The following is an 18,710-nucleotide window of genomic DNA, read 5'->3' on the forward strand; positions in this document are numbered from 1 at the left end:
AATGCACCTCCTGGCACCTGTCTGCATATACACTTATCAAAAGTATACTCTTTTTCTAATCAATTTTTTTTCAAAATGTTCAAATATATGGGCAGCCATGAACTGGAAAATAACAACCACTACAACACCACAAAAAAGGTGGTGCGCCAGTTTTAATTTATGCACCAGTTTTGTGCAGCTTTTATTTAATGAAGTGTTCATATCAAAGTAAAATATGTATGTTATTTCTCTGTAAAATTTAAACTGAATCCAATGTAGAAAAGGAAAAGCAAGGACTTACTTTACTTCCTGTTCTGTTTTGATATCTATTTGTAAATTTGGGGATTAATGTCATATTCTTAAAGAATATATTTTTCACAATTCAGGTGAAGAATAGTTTGTTACAGAGAAAGAACAGAGTACTTCATGTGTATATATAAAGGTTTAGAAAGGCCTTTTTCTCCTTTGAGACACAGCATATCTCAATTAACTTTTTAAGAAAAAATATAATTTTCATAATCAAAAATTTATTTGCCAGACTTAACATTTCGCTATGGGCTCCTGGACTGGTATATTTCCACAAAAATTTACAGGAGCTTTTATTATTTGGTTATAAGCTTTAACTTTAATTTGCATTAATATTTTAACTATCCCTACTTATAATTAAAGAAAGATGTATTCTTATTTTTTCTTACAATATTTTAGAATGTGTAATCATGTACCAACTAGAAAAGGAAGTTAACATGCTGAACAATCCAATGATATGCCATTACCTTACATCTGAGAATGATTTTTCTAGCTAGTTCCAACAATTCTTCCTTCTCTTTGGAATTTTGTGTTTGATTGAATCTCAAGATGAATTCTTTTGTGATTGAAAATGTTGGCCTAAATAAAACATTGAAAAATTGACATTTAAAAATTATAGCTATCATTTCCAAATTTCAATTAATCAACTTCCAGTGGCTATGTATAACTATATTCTAGAAAAAAATATTTTCTTAATAAAACTGTTTCACACAAAAAAATCAGTAAAAGATATACGCAAGCCTCCTGGATTGATCCTGTCATACTATTAGATTGAGAAACATAATTCCCATTGTTAAAGACCTTTGTGGCCCCTGAGAAAAAGTTTCTGAGATGACTGCTAGAAGTCTTGTTGGTATAAGCCTTCTTCAGATAAAATCCAGCACGGCTTCAATTATGGTGAAGGCTGATTTATCTCCTCACATAAATCAGCATTGATTCATTTAAGCTAAACTTTTACTCCTTCTATGCAAGTGGAATCAGCTCAAACATGGTTGGATTTGAGGGAGCAAAGGAAGAAAGAAGTGTAAGTATAAAGCAAGGTCAAAGAGGTAGCAAGTAGCCATATTAACTACATGAAATGGGAGACTACTGCAGGGTTTGAGAAGAGGTGTGGCATGATTTAACTTGAGCTTTAACCAAATTTCTCCAATGCTATATTAAGAATTAGCATGTAGGGAGGTGGGATGTAGCAAAAGGGGGAGCTTACATGTAGTTAGGTGAGACGTAGTAGTGGCTTGGATCAAGATTATAGAATATAAACAAGGAGAAGAGTTTAGATGGTGGATATGTATTGACTTCAGCTCCAACCAGACTGGCCAGTGAATGAGAAATTACACATGAGAGAAAGAAAGAAGTCGTGATTCAACTGAGTAACTAGAGGGACTGAATTGCTATTTACTAAGATGGGGAAAACTGTTAGAGGAGTGGATGTGGGGTGAAGATAGAGAATAATTTTAGTATTGGACATGTTATGTTTGAGATTATCATGGCCATCCAAGTGGAGATGGAGTGTAAGCAGTTGGATATATGAGTTTGAATTTCAGGGAAAATTCAGACAAGATATATCAGTATTTGAGTCATCAGCATACATATGGAATTTAAAGTCTTATGAATTAAATGGATCCCATAGGGAAAATGTAGAGAGAGTATATGAGAATTTCAAAGAAAAGTAGGACAAATAAGTTGAAGGCGTATGCAAGAGAATAAGTTAAGTGATAATAAGGATGTACCACAAAATTGAAGATGGGCATGGGATCAAAGTGATATCAAAGGAATAGTGAACAGTAGAATTAATGAACTTTGTTTTTGTGAAGTAAAATTATTGTTGGAGTCATGCTATTAGAAAGAATAATCTGAAAAAATAAAACATTTTAAATTACTGTATTTACTGAAATAGAATTTACTAAATGTGTTGCTCTCTGAGATAAAGAAAACAATGAATAGAAATCAGATTTTGTCCCTGAATAATTCACAGTCCTACTGGGGAGACAGATCTACTAAAAATAACAACAGTGCCACATGATCACAGGCTGCACAGAGGTAATGATAAGGTGTTCTGTAAACTGGAATCAAATATAAGATATCCCAGAACAGAGCAATTAATGAAATAATCAACCCTTTAACTGCTATTTTTTAAATGGGCAGTTAAATACCAATCTTAAAATAAGCATTTATTAATTCATTTACTAAGAATTTATTGACGGTCTTCTATATATCAGGAACTAAGTTTTGCATTGGGGATACAGTAGCAAAAAAGACAAATAATCCAGCCTTAATGGAGCTTGCAGTACAATAGAGGAAGTGTTCAGGTGTTAGAATACACAAAGTCTGTGATAATTGGGCATTTTGAAATAAGTAACCTCATCTTTGATTTCCTGATTTTCATTCCATTCTTGCTTTTGAAGATATTTGGTGAGCACTGGCTGAAAACTGTTTCTCAGTATTCATCTGGGATAACATATTTTTGAGCTATGTGAACCTACTCTACATAAAGTGTCCAAAATAGCTTTAATCTTCTCATTTGTATGAAGAGTTTGGAAGTTAAAAAACACAGCCCCTTCATCCATTTAATTTTTACAATATCATTAGGAATTATGTTTTTTAAAATATGAAAATAACAGTGCTGTTTTTAATAACCCAAACATTCAGAGATGCATAATGAAAAAGTTAATAGATTGCTTCCCAACACTACTGCCTCCAATTTGAACTATCAAGATTAACAGCCAAGATTAATGACTTATTGTGTATCTTTACATACCTTTCTCAGTGCTCACAAACCAACCAACCTATATACACACTTTACAAAAACTTCTGGGATGCAGCAAAAGCAGTAATAAGAGAAAAGTTTGTAACAATAAATACTCACATTACAAGGAGAAATAACTGGAAAAAAAAACAGCTTAACTTTATACCTCAAGGAACTATAAAAAGAATAATCCTAAAGTTTGCAGAAAGAAGGAAATAATAAATATAAGAGTAGAAATAAATTAAAGAATAAAAAACTAAAAATCATCAAAACCAAGAGTTGTTTTCGTGAAAAAAATAAACAAAATTGAAAAACCATTAGCTAGAATAATCAAGAAAAAAGAGAGAAGTCAAATAAATAAAATCAGAAATGAAAGTGAAAACATTATAACAGATGCCTCAGAAACATAAGAAACCATTATGACCAATTATATACCAACAAATTGGATAACCTAGAATGAATAAATTCCTAGAAATTTACAAGCTACCAAAACTGAATCAAGATGAAATAGAAAGGCTAAACACACCAATAGAAAAACAAGATTAGATTAGTAATGAAAAACCTCCCAACAAAGAAAAGCCCAGGACCAGGTGGTTTCATGGTTGAATTCAGCCAAATATTCAAAGATGAATTACTACCAACTCTCTTAAATTCTTGCAAAAAATACAAGTAGGAACACTTCCAAGCTCTTTTTATGACCAGCATCAACTTGATACTGAAACTATACAAAGACACTACAAGTAAAGAAAACTATAGGGCAAAATCCCTAGTGAACATCTATGCAAAAATCATAAATAAAATACTAGCAAAGTAAATATAATAACAAATTAAAACAATTATACACCATGACCAAGTGAGATTTATCCCTGGAGTACAAGAATGGTTCAACATACAAAAATAAATCAGTGTAATATACCATATTACTAAAAATCAAAACAAAACAAAAAAAAAGGTCATCTCAACAGAGAAAAAACATTTGCCAAAGTTTAACTTCCATTCATGATTACAATTCTCAAGAAAATAGGTGTAAAAAGAATTTACTTCAATTTACTTTACACAATAAAGACCATCATATCAAAACCCCACAGCCAATATCGTAATCAATGAAAGAAAACAGAAAACTTTGCCTCTAAGACACAATACAAGACAAGGATGTCCCTTTCTACCACTTCTTTTCATCATAGTACTGCAAGTCTTTGCCAGAACAATTAAATAAGAAAAAATAAATAAAAGGCATCCAAATTGGAAAAGAAGAAAATTATCTCTTCTTGCAAATGTCATATATGTAGACATTCCTAGATAATCCACAAAAATCTCTTAGAACTAATAAATAAAGTCAATAAAGTTGCAGGATAAAAAAGGGAATATACAATAATCAGTAACATTTCTATATATAAACAATGAACTATACAAAAAAGGAAATGGAGAAAACAATTCCATTTATAATAGCAACAAAACTAATAACATACTAAGGAGTAAACTTATCAAAGAAGTGAAAGACCTGTACAATGAAAATTATAAAACATTGATAAAGCAATTTACAGAAAACACAGAAAAAAAGACCTATAAAAAACAAAGAAGATATAGAAAGACATCCTGTGTTCATGGATTGGAAAACTCAGTATTGTTTAAATGTCCATATTACCCAAAGAGATCTACAGACTCAATTCAATTTCTATCAAATCCCAATAGCATTCTTTACAGAAATAATAATAACATTCATATGGAACCATAAAGACCTTGAATAGCCAAAACAATCTTACACAAGATGAACAAAGATGGAGGCATCACATTTCCTGACTTTAAAATATTACAAAGCCACAGCAATTAAACCAACATGGTACTGGCATAAAAAAAGACCTAAAAGCCAATAGAGGAGAATTGAAAATCCAGAAATAAATCCATATATCTACAGTCAACTGATCTTTGACATGGGTTGAAAGAATACACAATGAGGAAAGGATAGTCTCTGAATATCCACATGCAGAAGAATGTAATTAGACCCTTATCCCACACCACATACAAAAATCAATTCAAAATGACTTAAAGACTTAAATGTAAGACCAGAAACTGCAAAACTACGAAAAGAATGCATAGGGAATATGCTTCTTGATATTGGTCTTCACAATAATTTCTCGGCTATGAACTCAAAAGCAAAACTAGACAAGTGGGATTGCATCAAACTACAAATCTTGTGCACAGTATAAAAACAATCAACAGAGTGAAGAGGTAATCTATGGATTGATAGAAAATACTTGCAAACCATGTATCTGAGAAGGTGCTAATTTCTAGAATATATAAGAAACCAAAATCAATAGCCAAGAAGAAATGACCTGATTAAAAAATGTACAGAGGACATGAATTGATATTTCTTAAAAGAACACATACGGATGGCCAACAGGCATGTGAAAAGGTTTTGTGTTTTTTTCTTCTTTTCTTCTTCTTCTTCTTTTTTTTTTTTGTCTTTTTCAACTATTTTAAATGATCAGCATTTAAAAAAATATTTTACTATGGTACACTGGAAGTATAAGTTGTATAGAGACTTCCAGAGAGTTATAACTCATTTTATGCATTTTTTGCAAATTTGCCTACAAAAAAGTGCACTATAACAACATTGACTTTGTGTCCAAGCATTGCATGTATACAAAAAAATGCTAAAACTTTCTCAGTAAATGAAGACATGTCCTTTTTGTACAGCTGCATTTGTGAAAGATAAAATATATTGAGATCTTGGTTCTTTTAGGTTACTGCGCATGTGGTGTTGACCCATCACAGTTTGTGCCAATCTTGTCAAGACTTACGTTGTTCATCAAAGTATGTCAGATGACCACAGTTATAAATTTGGGTGGACACAATTACCAACCACAGTAATATGCACTTACACATGTCCTTTTGTCCAATTTTTATGAATATGGTTTGTCACTCATAACCGTTATACCTATGCAGTGGTCATTAATATACCTCTTTATGTTTGCAAAAATAGGTACGTTATTATTGCTTATTTTGTGTAAAGTGGCCTATTAAGTTTTTTGTCATATTTTTATATGTTTCACATATAAATCTCTTTTTAAAAATGTAAATAAATATCACTTAAAGAATTTTCAAAATATTTCCCAGAATTATATTTTTGGGATTTTCATCCTTCCAGATTACAACAGTCAGCTCCTAAAGTTCAATTGATCTTAATATGCAGAATATAGATGTACTTCAACAAATCCAATAATTCCTTTATTGATTGACATTTCACATTACTTCCTATAAAATGTTAGTTGTGCTAACCAATGCAGTAATAGTAATCATCATAAAAAGAGTCTTACACTGACCTGACATTCAACAGGTGCACTTCTGTTTTATCAACCCTCACACTATATCTATAAATATTTTGGTTACCACCTCTGCTTATAAATACATTATACATATGATTACTTTATTACTATAAGACTACATCTTCCAAAAACTGAATTAGAAAGTATAAGAGAATGAAAAGGCAAAATTTTAAGTGTAGAACAAATTTTCAACATGTAATTGATAAAGGGCTCATACACAAAAGATACAAAGAACTCCCAATAAATAGAAACATGGAGAAAAGCCTTAAAAAGGTAATTCACAAATGAAGAAATCCAAGTGGCCAATAAATATGGAAATAATCATCAAGATAATAAATAGGGAAATCCAAATTAAAACCAAAATTAGATGCTACTTCACATTCACCAGAAGGGTTAACACTTAAAAGAATGCCAATATCAGAAACTGAAGAGAATATGGAGTAATAGAAATTCTCACAAACTGCGTGTGGTTGTGTAAATTGGTAAAACCACCAACTGGAAAACAGTTGGATGTTTTCTGTCAAGATGATTCAAGACAGACATACAAACTGACTTAGCAACTTTATATATGTACAATAGAAGTATGTCCTATGTACCAGGAAACATGTATAAGAATGGTCCCAGCAACATTTTTCATAGGGGATAAAACATGGATCAAACAACATTCTATCTTGTGAACCAAAAAGTATGGTATGTCTGTGAATAAAGGGTGAAGCAAAATGTTCTTTCTTTTTATAATGTATAAATTTGAGCTTGGGTTATTTTCTAATTCCATTCCCCTAAGAACATAGGAAAAGTAGATGTCAGCTGTGTTACTGGGACCACCACTTATGGTAAAAAAAAAAAAAAAAAAAAAAAAAAAAAAAAAACTCCTGATTGACACATTATACCTAGACTGCTAATAAACTATAAATATCTTATTAGGAGAAACTTTGGGCTCTCCTAAGTGCATGTTCTTTGCAGGATTTTTAAGTCATTGATTCCACTTTGGGACAAAGGATTCTAAGGTTATCTGTCTATTATACTCAGCTCTCTAAGTCTCACATTCTTACACGCACAGTCATTTGGAGTAGCTACAGAAGACTAGCTCCCATTTCTGTTCTGCTGAGAACTCTTTCAGAAGGTAGTCACTGGTGTGCTGGCATGTGCTGTACCCTGCTAAGTGAGGTCAGCAGTTAGTGTGGCCTATAATAATCATATTAATCTGTCTAGTTGAGCTTGAAGACCCAAAGGTAAGAAGTATTCAATGTTAAGGGAATAAAAATAAACAAACTGCAACAATATAGATGATCTTACAAACATACAGCCAATCCAGACACAAAAGAATATACCCCACAATATTACAATTATATAAAGTATAAAACTGTAAAGAAAGAGAAAATTTGGGAGAGTAAAAAAAGTTAAGGAGAGAAGACTTTTGTTTATATGTTGATGAAGACAGCACTAGGATTTCTTTATTTAAAAGAGTTACACAAAAAGTTTCTGAAAATTATTTTATTTCTTCACCTGGTGAATACACAAGTATTTGATTTATAATAATTCATTAATCATTATATTTATGTTCATATAGTCTTCTGTATGTGTGTTAGCATTTCATAGCCAAAAAAATGAGTGTTTATACTTTTAATTAGAAGAGTATGCATACGTTTAATTATAGCAGATTTAAAAAATACTTTCCAAAAATATTCTAGTCGTTCCTATTCTAGTAAAGCATGTACTGGTAAAGCGCAAAACTCCCATTTTTCCACATCCTCACCAGAACGATATCAGTTGTTTTGATAATCGCATTTGATTGATGCAGGTATTTCCTTATAGTTTAAAGTTTGTGTTTCCCTAACTACTAGCATTCCTGAGAATCTTTTCCAGTATGAAGGGCCTTACATTCATTTTTATAATGCCTATTCTGTGGCATGCATTTTTATATATTTGTTCACTTTTTACTTATTAAGTTTTTTTGTCTTTTTATTAAAAAATCAATGTGTGGCAATATAGTTACATTGGTTATGTACACCATCCCAGGAGCCAGACTTCCTGCAGTTTGAGTGTAACTTTGTCCTTTAATATATTTTTAAACTTCAGTAGTTTATTATGCCTTAATTTCTTTGTCTGTAAAATGGAAAATAAACATAAATATTTCATGAGTTGCTTTTAAAGTTAAATGAATTAATGCATGTACTGTACTTAGAAGAGTGTCTGGTATATGCTAAATATTTAATTAATGGTAACTGGTACTGTTGTTAAAATTTTGTAAATGTATGTTGTAGGTATTTCTATTTCAATATAATATTTATGTTTTCATTGTTATGATAACTTTAGTCATAAATTAAAATTGTATATTTAGATATGATTTTATTTTCCTTTATAATGTCTGGGATTTCTCATTTAGATGATTTCCCTCTCTCCAATAGTATACAAACAGAAATCTAAATTTTCTTCTAATAAATGATTATACTTCTATTTTTAACCTATTCAGAATTTCAAAATGTTGAGAAGTAGAAATTGATACAAATGAACTGCTTATAGTGACTTCCTTCCAAAGAGTACATCAAAGGGAGAAGGAAAACTAGTCACTCTCAGTAAAAAAACAAGGAACACTGCTCCAGCCAGGTGATCAAAGTCAACATCAGAAGTGATAAATTGTTTTGATTCTATGTACCTCTGATGTGATGTGATGAGAATGGTGCTTAACCTCAGGTCTCTCTCACAGAAACGCCAGTATAATCATGAGAAAAACATCAGAAAAATTCCAACAGGAGAACATTCTACAAAATGCCTGACCAGTACTCTTCAAAATTGTCAAGGTCATTAAAAACAAAGTCTGAGAAACTGTCCCAGCCTAGAAGAGCCAAAGGAGACATGACAACTAAATGTAATGTGGTGTCCTGTATGGGATCCTGGAACAGAAAAAAGGAAATTAGGTAAAAACTAGAAAAATATGAATAAAATATGGCCCTTGATAGTCATGTATTAACATTGTTCAATATTGTGACAAATGTACCATACTAATGTAGGATGTTAGCAATAGGAGAAACAGAGTGCAGGGTATACGGAAACTCTCTGCACTATATTCTTATATATCTAAAACTGTTCTAAACAATAAATGTACTTTACAAAAAGAAATGTTGACAAATAAAAAATGGAAGGTGATAAAAAATCACTTCAAGATACAGTTTACCAGTCATCTGCTAATTTATTGATTGATTCTATATTAAGTATCTGCTGTGAGTCAAGCACTCTGCTAGGCAAGAGGACACAAAACAGAAGTGAATGGAAACCTGATATGCAGTCACTTGTCTCGTGGGTCTCATATTGTTTTGAGAGAGAATATACATCCAATAAACAAGAACACCATATATCAACATGGTGATTTCTGAAAGTGATCCGTGCTGTGAAAATTTAACTAGTGTGATGTGGAAGAGAATATCGGGAAAGATGAGACTGCATGGGGAAGTTAGGGAACATCTTGAGGGAAAGACATTTGAGTTGAAATGAGAAAGAGACAAAAAGCAAGAGACAGAAAACAAAAGACTTGGAAAAAGAAGAGTGGAGGAAGGAAAGAAGGAAGGAAGGGGGGGAGGGGGGGAGGGAGGGAAAGAACAGAAAAGAAAGAGGTTAAGAGATCAAGGAGCAGGCTGGGGACAAGTTCTCTCAGGGTATTTAAACCATGGGGTAGAGTTTGTATTTTACTCTGGATGTAATGGAAAGATATTTCAGGGCTAAAATTGGAGCATGACACAATTTTATTAACATTCTTAAAACATTACTGAGACTGCTGTTCAGAGAACAAGGGGGTGAGAGCAGAAACAGGGGCACCAGCAGGAATGTGTGGCAGAATGACAGGAATTCAAACACGTTCACTTGGTTATGGGGTGGGGCAAGTGGTGGAGGCAGTGGAAATGAAGAAACTGTGCTTTAGGTCACATAATTACAAAGGGCCAGAAACTCACCTCAAGTTTACCTCTAAAGCCTACAAAAATCTGCCCCATAATGTAATATTAATGTACCTGCCTTATATTCCTTGATGTAACTTTAGTTGCTTAAGTTTCTTTTTACTGTTGTATATAGAATTTGCTTAACGAAAATCTGGTGTTTGCTTTGCATATACTTCTTGAAATGTATAAAATGTACTTTGTTTTACAAGAAGAAATAGGTTGACAGAGTTTAAGTATCACACTCAAAGTTATATCTTGAAAGTAAACTGAGCCAAATTTGAAATGAACTGTCTGACTCAAAGTGTTTGCATTTGGCTGTCTTTCTAAGATCCGTAAGAATGATTTATAGTATAATAATGTGCAATTCATTCTTCTTTTAAAATAATAGTAAATTCAATTCAATTAGATTTCCTCATTACCAACCACAGACAACCCCCAAGAACACAAAACACACACATTATCCAGGGTTTCAAATACAAATTAAAATTACATTTTCTGAAATTAGATAGTTTATCTTTGCTTTTTCATAGGCTCTAGGGAAAATATGGTTATGTCATTTTATTTCTAAATCAAAATGCAGGCTTAGGATGAGAATAATATCTAATTCAATTTCTATGCTCAAACTACATTGTATAATAATTTTAGCCTTGTCAAACATTTGTCAGTATGGATTATGGCTTGTAATACATCATTGAAAACATGAAAAGCTAATTATTTTTAACTTTCTATATAAATCCTGAGTCCTTTAATTGGTCTCCTACAGATCATGTTAAATATTTAGTGAGAAATAAACATAGCTATTTTAACCAATTCCTGCCCATCACAATAGACATTATTGTAAAAATTAAAACTTATTTAGTGACATATATAACACATGGTAAGAAGCAAAGGGAAACTTTTATAAAGTAAATACAGGCATTTCAAACAACAGACTTCCGCTTCATGCATTCCAATATCTCTGAAATATCAAAGGATTTCACAAAGATAATCTAGTCTAAATATGTAAGAGCAGTCCTGTGGAACAGACAGTAAATAAAGATCATTCTAATTTTATTTATAAAATATTTATAGTGATGTCTCCCGGTTAAATAGGCACTCCATCCAAACTGACTGTATTTACATTATCTGTGAATTCAGAACTTTTTTAGCTGGCGATTCATTTGTTCAATGACTATTTAATGAAAGCCACCTACATACAAAATATTTTTCTAGATACCATGACTGCTAGAAGAGAACTCAGGTCTGGCCTCAGGAAGTTCCCATTCTGGGAGGGAAGTGAGACACTTCACAGTGATGCAACATAAGGAGATGTTCTTTAAAAAAGAAATAAAACTCTGTGGGAGTTTAGAAGTAGAGATCATGATTCTAGCACTCCCATGTCCTATAATCTTTGCTGAATCACTTAATCTGTGGGAGCTACAATTTTCCATCTGTAGAAATGTGAAAAGATCTTGCAGAATTTTGGAAAGCATCAAATCAAGTCACACAGCCTAGTTCCTGGCATATATTCAGTGCTAGAAAACTGTTAGTTATAAGCATTACTCTTTTTGGTGAGATTCAGAAAAAGCTTCTTTGTGGAAATAGCAGGTGAGCCTTGAAGACTAGGCAGGAGCTGGAAAGGACAGAATAGCAGTTGTCCCTTCAAAGTTCTTTCTCTGCTTTTTCCTGGGCACATGATCACCCAGAATTTAGAGATTAGGTGGAGGTCAAGCTAAATCGAGTTAAAATTGATCTAGCTAAATCAATAGGGCTTGATGAATAATGGAATATGAGAAAAGAAATCATGATGCCAAGCACACAGATAAACTCAATGTTTTTGGCCCACATGACTGGAAGTAGGAAGACGACATCAAGAGAATTGGACGGGAGGAATCTGAGCAGATGATCTGTGCCATTCTGGACATAGGATGATTTACCTATGAGACATCCAAGTGGAAAGGTTTATAATCCAAAAGGACTTGTAAGTCAAGCATTAGGAATTGGATAAGATCTGGAAATAAAGATTTCAGATTCACCTACATATCAGTGATGATCAAAGTCTTAAAATTTCAAGAGGAAGAATACTAAGGAAAAAAATAATCAATCAAAGGAAAGTTTTTGTTTGGTAAATCCCAGAGTTAGGAAGCAAGAGGGAAAAAAGAAACAATAAATATAAGAGGAGATTCAGGAAAGTACTACAATAGAATTCAGATGTATATATAATATGGGGTGCAAATTCCTTCTCTGAAAAGTGTTCATTTTTAACAGTCCCTGCTGCACTGGGGCCTAAGTTCTATATTAGTCCATATGACTTCATGTACCCTGGCCATTGCTGATTTTGTCACAGTAGACATCTGATGCCAGCTGGGCCAATTCAATTCTCTAAGGATTTTAAATAAAACAATACTTTAATTGGTTGAGGTTAGAACTGAAAGGTTATGTAGAGCCAAAACCTGTGGCTTTTGCTGACAGCTTTTTCAAGACAGCAAATAACAAAGCACCTCCAATTTCAGACAGCTGCATGTTCACCATTTTAGCCCCCCATCAACGTTTGCCAAATGATTTACTGATGTAAATCTAGAGTTTTTATCCTTTTCAAGTTTATCGTAGTGTACATGTAGACTGTATCTGCCAAGCTGGCCGTTTTATCTCCATGTGTGTTAAGAGTACTGAATGAGGGGAAAAGGCCTAGCTATATTTTCTGCTCTCAAGTTCCACAACACAGCCTTATATCCTTATGTTAATTGATTTTTTTTTTTTTGCTTGAATTAGTTTGATTGTGTGCCTGTTTCATAAAACAAGTATCCTAGACTGAGATATCAAAGAATACATTAAAGATAAAGACAATGATGGCAAATGTACATCCACAGAAATATCAAGACTAAATACAAAAAGAAAACCATTAGAGTTAATATTTTAAAAGTCAGTGGAGATATTTTTAATTGAACTTTTTATTTATAACTGACACCTAATAATTGTACATATTAATTGGATAAAATGTGATGTTTCAGTGCATGTGTACATAGCTTAATGATAAAATTGGGGTAATTGCCATATACATCACTTTCAATATTTATCATTTCTTTGTGGTGACAACATTGAAAGCCACCTCATCCCAGCTAGAATGGCTATTATCAAAAGTAACAAATAGAAGAAAAGAGAACTCATACATTGTTGGTGGGAATGTAAGTTACTACAGCCATAATGAATAACATATGGAGGTTGCTCAAAAAACTAAAAATAGAACTGCCATATAATCCAACAATCCCATTACTGGGTATATATCCAAAGAATATGTAATCAGTATGTGGAAGAGACATCTGTACACCCATGTTTATTGCAGCACTATTCACAGTAACCAAGATATAGAATCAACCTATATGCCCATCTAATGATGAATGGATATATCTCTGTGTGTGTGTGTGTGTGTGTGTGTGTGTGTGTGTAGTAGAATACTATAAAGTCATAAAACAGAATGAAATCTGTCATTTACAATAACATGAATGAACCTGGATAACACTATGTCACTATGTTAAAGCACAGAAGGATAAACACCACATGATCTCACTCATATGTGGAATCTTAAAAAGCTTATTTCATAGAATTAGAGAGTAGAATTGTTGTTACCAGAGGCTGGGGAGGGTCGAGGTTGGGGGGAACTGGGAGAGGTTGGTCAATGGGTACAAAGTTACAGTTAAGAAGAATTTGTTTTGGTGTTCTATTACACAGTAGGGTGACTATAGTAAATAACAATGTACTGAATATTTCAAGATAGCTAGAAGAAAAGATTTTGAATGTTGTCACCACAAAGAAATAATATATGTTTAAAGTAGTAGAGATCTTTAAGACAGCAATTTCATTATAGAAAAACAGAACCCAGATTTTAGGGTGCTAATCAATATATGGATTAAAAAAAGAAAAATATTAAATATTGACTACTCTTTTGATAAGTTTGGTACTATGAAAAGGTAAAAAAAAATGGAATTGATATATAAACTTCAAATAACAATTAATATGGTTTCTCCTAAGTATCAGAAGTACCAGAAGAATGAAAGAAAGGTCTGTTCCTTTTGGTGTGTATATTACGTTTGAATGTTTGAGGAATTCAGGGACAGATTTAATAATATGAAGGGCATAAATAAAGAGCAGGTGATGTGAACACCTGCAGAAATTTATTCCATGAATACCTCCCCTGAATTTGTCATTTCTGACTCACTGGTTTGGGGTCTGGGCTTTTGAGTCAGACACTGGAAATATCGTCTGTCATCCTGATGCCTGTGTGATTGATTACAGCATCATCACATTATAGATATCCAAAGGCTTTACGGTATGAAACCAGAAATACAGTCCTCATTTCATTTCTAAAAATATCTATGGTTTTATATGTTCTTTTATTGCCTTTATGTTTCTTTAGATTTTACGTTTCTGTTTCAATCTTAGCAACTGTCTTAAGCTTTGAAATGCAAGCCCTCCTTCTTAGTAGCTACAACTAAAGAGAACCCTAAACAGATTAGGGGAGAGGGGACTGTTGACACCCACCGAATTTAGAGCAGACAGCCATTTAGAAGAAAATTGAAGGCTGAAAATATTTTCAAGAGTAAAATCCTACTTCCTTTTCTAAATGATTGCTTTTATACTTGGAAACATTCTATTCAGCATTTGGTAACAGTCATTATCTTTTCAAGGTTGTCCATAAGAAGCCCACTTAGAAATAACTAAGCTTCTCAAGTGTAATGTCATCTCTTGTGAAATGTAATTATTAATCCCAAAGAGGGTTAATTGGTAGGCAGAGGCAACAATACCCAACTTTATGTATTTAACTACCAAAGATGGACAAACTGCCTGCATTATTTGGCTTAAAAAAAAAAAAAAAAAAAAAAAGAGCTTCAAAGTTTATCTTCGTCATTAGCCAGTGAAAGTAAAAGTAAATGAGTCTGATAGATTTATCTTAAAACCATGCATATAAATTTCTTTTTGACAATGGGTTAATCTTCCACTGAAGCCACAACAAAAGGTTTGATGAAAGCAAGGACATCACTTCTTGGGGAAGAGCTCACCAGAAATGTAAGGCAACAATACTTCAAACAAGGAAATGGAATAGAACCCTAGACATGCTTATTTTCTTCCCATAATATGTGTTTTTGCCAGAGAACTCTGTATATCAGCTAGTTCGAGTAGAGATACAGGTGTTAGGAAAGGAGTCAAGTCTGAGTGACCAAAGTAGGTGTCAGTGGATAAATTAATAATAATAATAATAATAATAATAACAATTGCAGTATAGTTTCCTTTAGGATTATCTGCATAAAGTATGTAGTATCTTGCAAGATCCCCTCTTCCTAACTTCAGGAAGCCACATAGAAGGCTACCTTGGTGACTAGCAAAAAAAGAATGAGAATGGAAAAGAAAAAGAACTGTTGCTGAGAAGATTGGTCCTGACCCAGATTTATACCCTAGACAAACATAGATTGTTGGCCAAGAAAACTCAAGCAGTGAATTTAGTTTCAGTTGTCCCAGGCTGGTACAGTTACAGGTGCCTGGCAGAGAAGCTAATGCAAAGATTCTCTGGAGGAGGACGCATTTATCCTAGTTCTCAAAAAACACGCAGACATATTTTCCATCCAAAGGAAAGTGAGTAGTGACAAGATACAAGGAAAAATATGGCAGAAATGAGAACAAGCAGAAACAACAAACCTACTAAGACTCCAGTCACTGAAATAATCAGACACATATTATAAAATTATCATGCTCATCCCACCACATGCTTAAAAAGATCTGCAGGGAACTCAAAACATTAAGTCTACATAACAGATTTGAGGAAAACTAAATAAATTAATAGAATGTAGGATATAATTTTTTAATTCAATGGATACATTTGACAATGGGAAAATTAGTCACATGAAAGACAAATCGCAGATCAGAATAAATTGTTCAAAATACAGTAGAAAGTGATAAAAATTTGGAAAATGGAGAAGAAAGAATAAAAGATGTAACAGATTTAATGAGATGATCTCATACACATATATTCAATAGTCTCAGAAGAAGAGAACAGAAAAAATGGGGTTGTCAATGCAATATATGTATAAACAATACCCAATAATTTTTCAGGAATGATGAAAGAAAGATACATCCACATATTCAAAAAGTTCCATCAAATCTAAGTAAGATAACTTTTAACATTATATTCTGACACATAAGAGTAAAACTGAAGAAAACAGAAGACAATAAGAAACTTAAAATTGCCAGGTTTGGGGGAAGGAAGCCAAAATAATCTTAAAGAAATGACATTAAAATTTCAGGTAATTTCTCAACGGCAACATTGGAAACTGTAAGATAGTGAAATGATACCAACAATGTTCTAGAGGAAAAAAGAATAAAAGTAATAATTGCGAGGGGGCGGAGCAAGATGGCCAAATAGGAACAGCTCCAGTCTCCATCTCCCAGCACCAGGGACACAGAAGACCGGTGATTTCTGCATTTTCTTTTTTTTTTTTCTTTTTTCTTTTTATTATACTTTAAGTTCTAGGGTACATGTGCATAACGTGCAGGTTTGTTACATATGAATATATGTGCCATGTTGGTGTGCTGCACCCATCAACTCGTCAGCACCCATCAATTCATCATTTATATCAGGTATAACTCCCCAATGCAATCCCTCCCCCCTACCCCCTCCCCATGATAGGCCCCATTTTGTGATGTTCCCCTTCCCGAGTCCAAGTGAGCTCATTGTTCAGTTCCCACCTATGAGTGAGAACATGCGGTGTTTGGTTTTCTCTTCTTGCGATAGTTTGCTAAGAATGATGGTTTCCAGCTGCATCCATGTCCCTACAAAGGACGCAAACTCATCCTTTTTTATGGCTGCATAGTATTCCATGGTGTATATGTGCCACATTTTCTTAATCCAGTCTGTCACTGATGGACATTTGGCTTGATTCCAAGTCTTTGCTATTGTGAATAGTGCCGCAATAAACATACGTGTGCATGTGTCTTTGTAGTAGCATAATTTATAATCCTTTGGGTATATACCCAGTAGTGGGATGGCTGGGTCATATGGTACATCTAGTTCTAGATCTTTGAGGAATTGCCATACTGTTTTCCATAATGGTTGAACTAGTTTACAATCCCACCAACAGTGTAAAAGTGTTCCTATTTCTCCACATCCTCTCCAACACCTGTTGTTTCCTGATTTTTTAATGATTGGCATTCTAACTGGTGTGAGATGGTATCTCTTTGTGGTTTTGATTTGCATTTCTCTGATGGCGAGTGATGATGAGCATTTTTTCATGTGTCTGTTGGCTGTATGAATGTCTTCTTTTGAGAAATGTCTGTTCATATCCTTTCCCCACTTTTGGATGGGGTTGTTTGTTTTTTTCTTGTATATTTGTTTGAGTTCTTTGTAGATTTTGGAAATTAGCCCTTTGTCAGATGAGTAGATTGCAAAAATTTTCTCCCATTCTGTAGGTTGCCTGTTCACTCTGATGGTAGTTTCTTTTGCTGTGCAGAAGCTCTTTAGTTTAATGAGATCCCATTTGTCAATTTTGGCTTTTGCTGCCGTTGCTTTTGGTGTTTTAGACATGAAGTCCTTGCCCATGCCTATATCCTGAATGGTACTACCTAGATTTTCTTCTAGGGTTTTTATGATATTAGGTCTAACAAGTCTCTGATCCATCTTGAATTAATCTTCGTATAAGGAGTAAGAAAAGGATCCAGTTTCAGCTTTCTACTTATGGCTAGCCAATTTTCCCAGCACCATTTATTAAATAGGGAATCCTTTCCCCATTTCTTGTTTCTCTCAGGTTTGTCAAAGATCAGATGGTTGTAGATGTGTGGCATTATTTCTGAGGGCTCTGTTCTGTTCCATTGGTCTATATCTCTGTTTTGGTACCAGTACCATGCTGTTTTGGTTACTGTAGCCTTGTAATATAGTTTGAAGTCAGGTAGCGTGACGCCTCCAGCTTTGTCCTTTTGATTTAGGATTGTCTTGGCAATTCGGGCTCTTTTTTGGTTCCATATGAACTTTAAAGCAGTTTTTTCCAATTCGGTGAAGAAACTCATTGGTAGCTTGATGGGGATGGCATTGAATCTATAAATAACCTTGGGCAGTATGGCCATTTTCACGATATTGATTCTTCCTATCCATGAGCATGGTATGTTCTTCCATTTGTTTGTGTCCTCTTTGATTTCACTGAGCAGTGGTTTGTAGTTCTCCTTGAAGAGGTCCTTTACATCCCTTGTAAGTTGGATTCCTAGGTATTTGATTCTCTTTGAAGCAATTGTGAATGGAAGTTCATTCCTGATTTGGCTCTCTGCTTGTCTGTTACTGGTGTATAAGAATGCTTGTGATTTTTGCACATTAATTTTGTATCCTGAGACTTTGCTGAAGTTGCTTATCAGCTTAAGAAGATTTTGGGCTGAGACGATGGGGTTTTCTAAATACACAATCAT

General features: G+C 33.4%; 1 protein-coding gene across 1 annotated transcript in view; it reads right to left on the reverse strand.

Moving 5' to 3' along the window:
• TMEM232 (transmembrane protein 232) overlaps nucleotides 1–18,710 on the reverse strand; it is a 269,981-nt gene that overhangs the window by 236,393 nt on the left and 14,878 nt on the right. The window contains exon 2 of the mRNA XM_031935440.1: nucleotides 753–864. Coding sequence (XP_031791300.1) covers nucleotides 753–864 — 112 coding nt within the window. The remainder of the gene's footprint in view (nucleotides 1–752; nucleotides 865–18,710) is intronic.

This window comes from Piliocolobus tephrosceles, chromosome 4 (assembly GCF_002776525.5).
Source record: "Piliocolobus tephrosceles isolate RC106 chromosome 4, ASM277652v3, whole genome shotgun sequence".
In the NCBI taxonomy this organism is placed as follows: Eukaryota; Metazoa; Chordata; class Mammalia; order Primates; family Cercopithecidae; genus Piliocolobus; species Piliocolobus tephrosceles.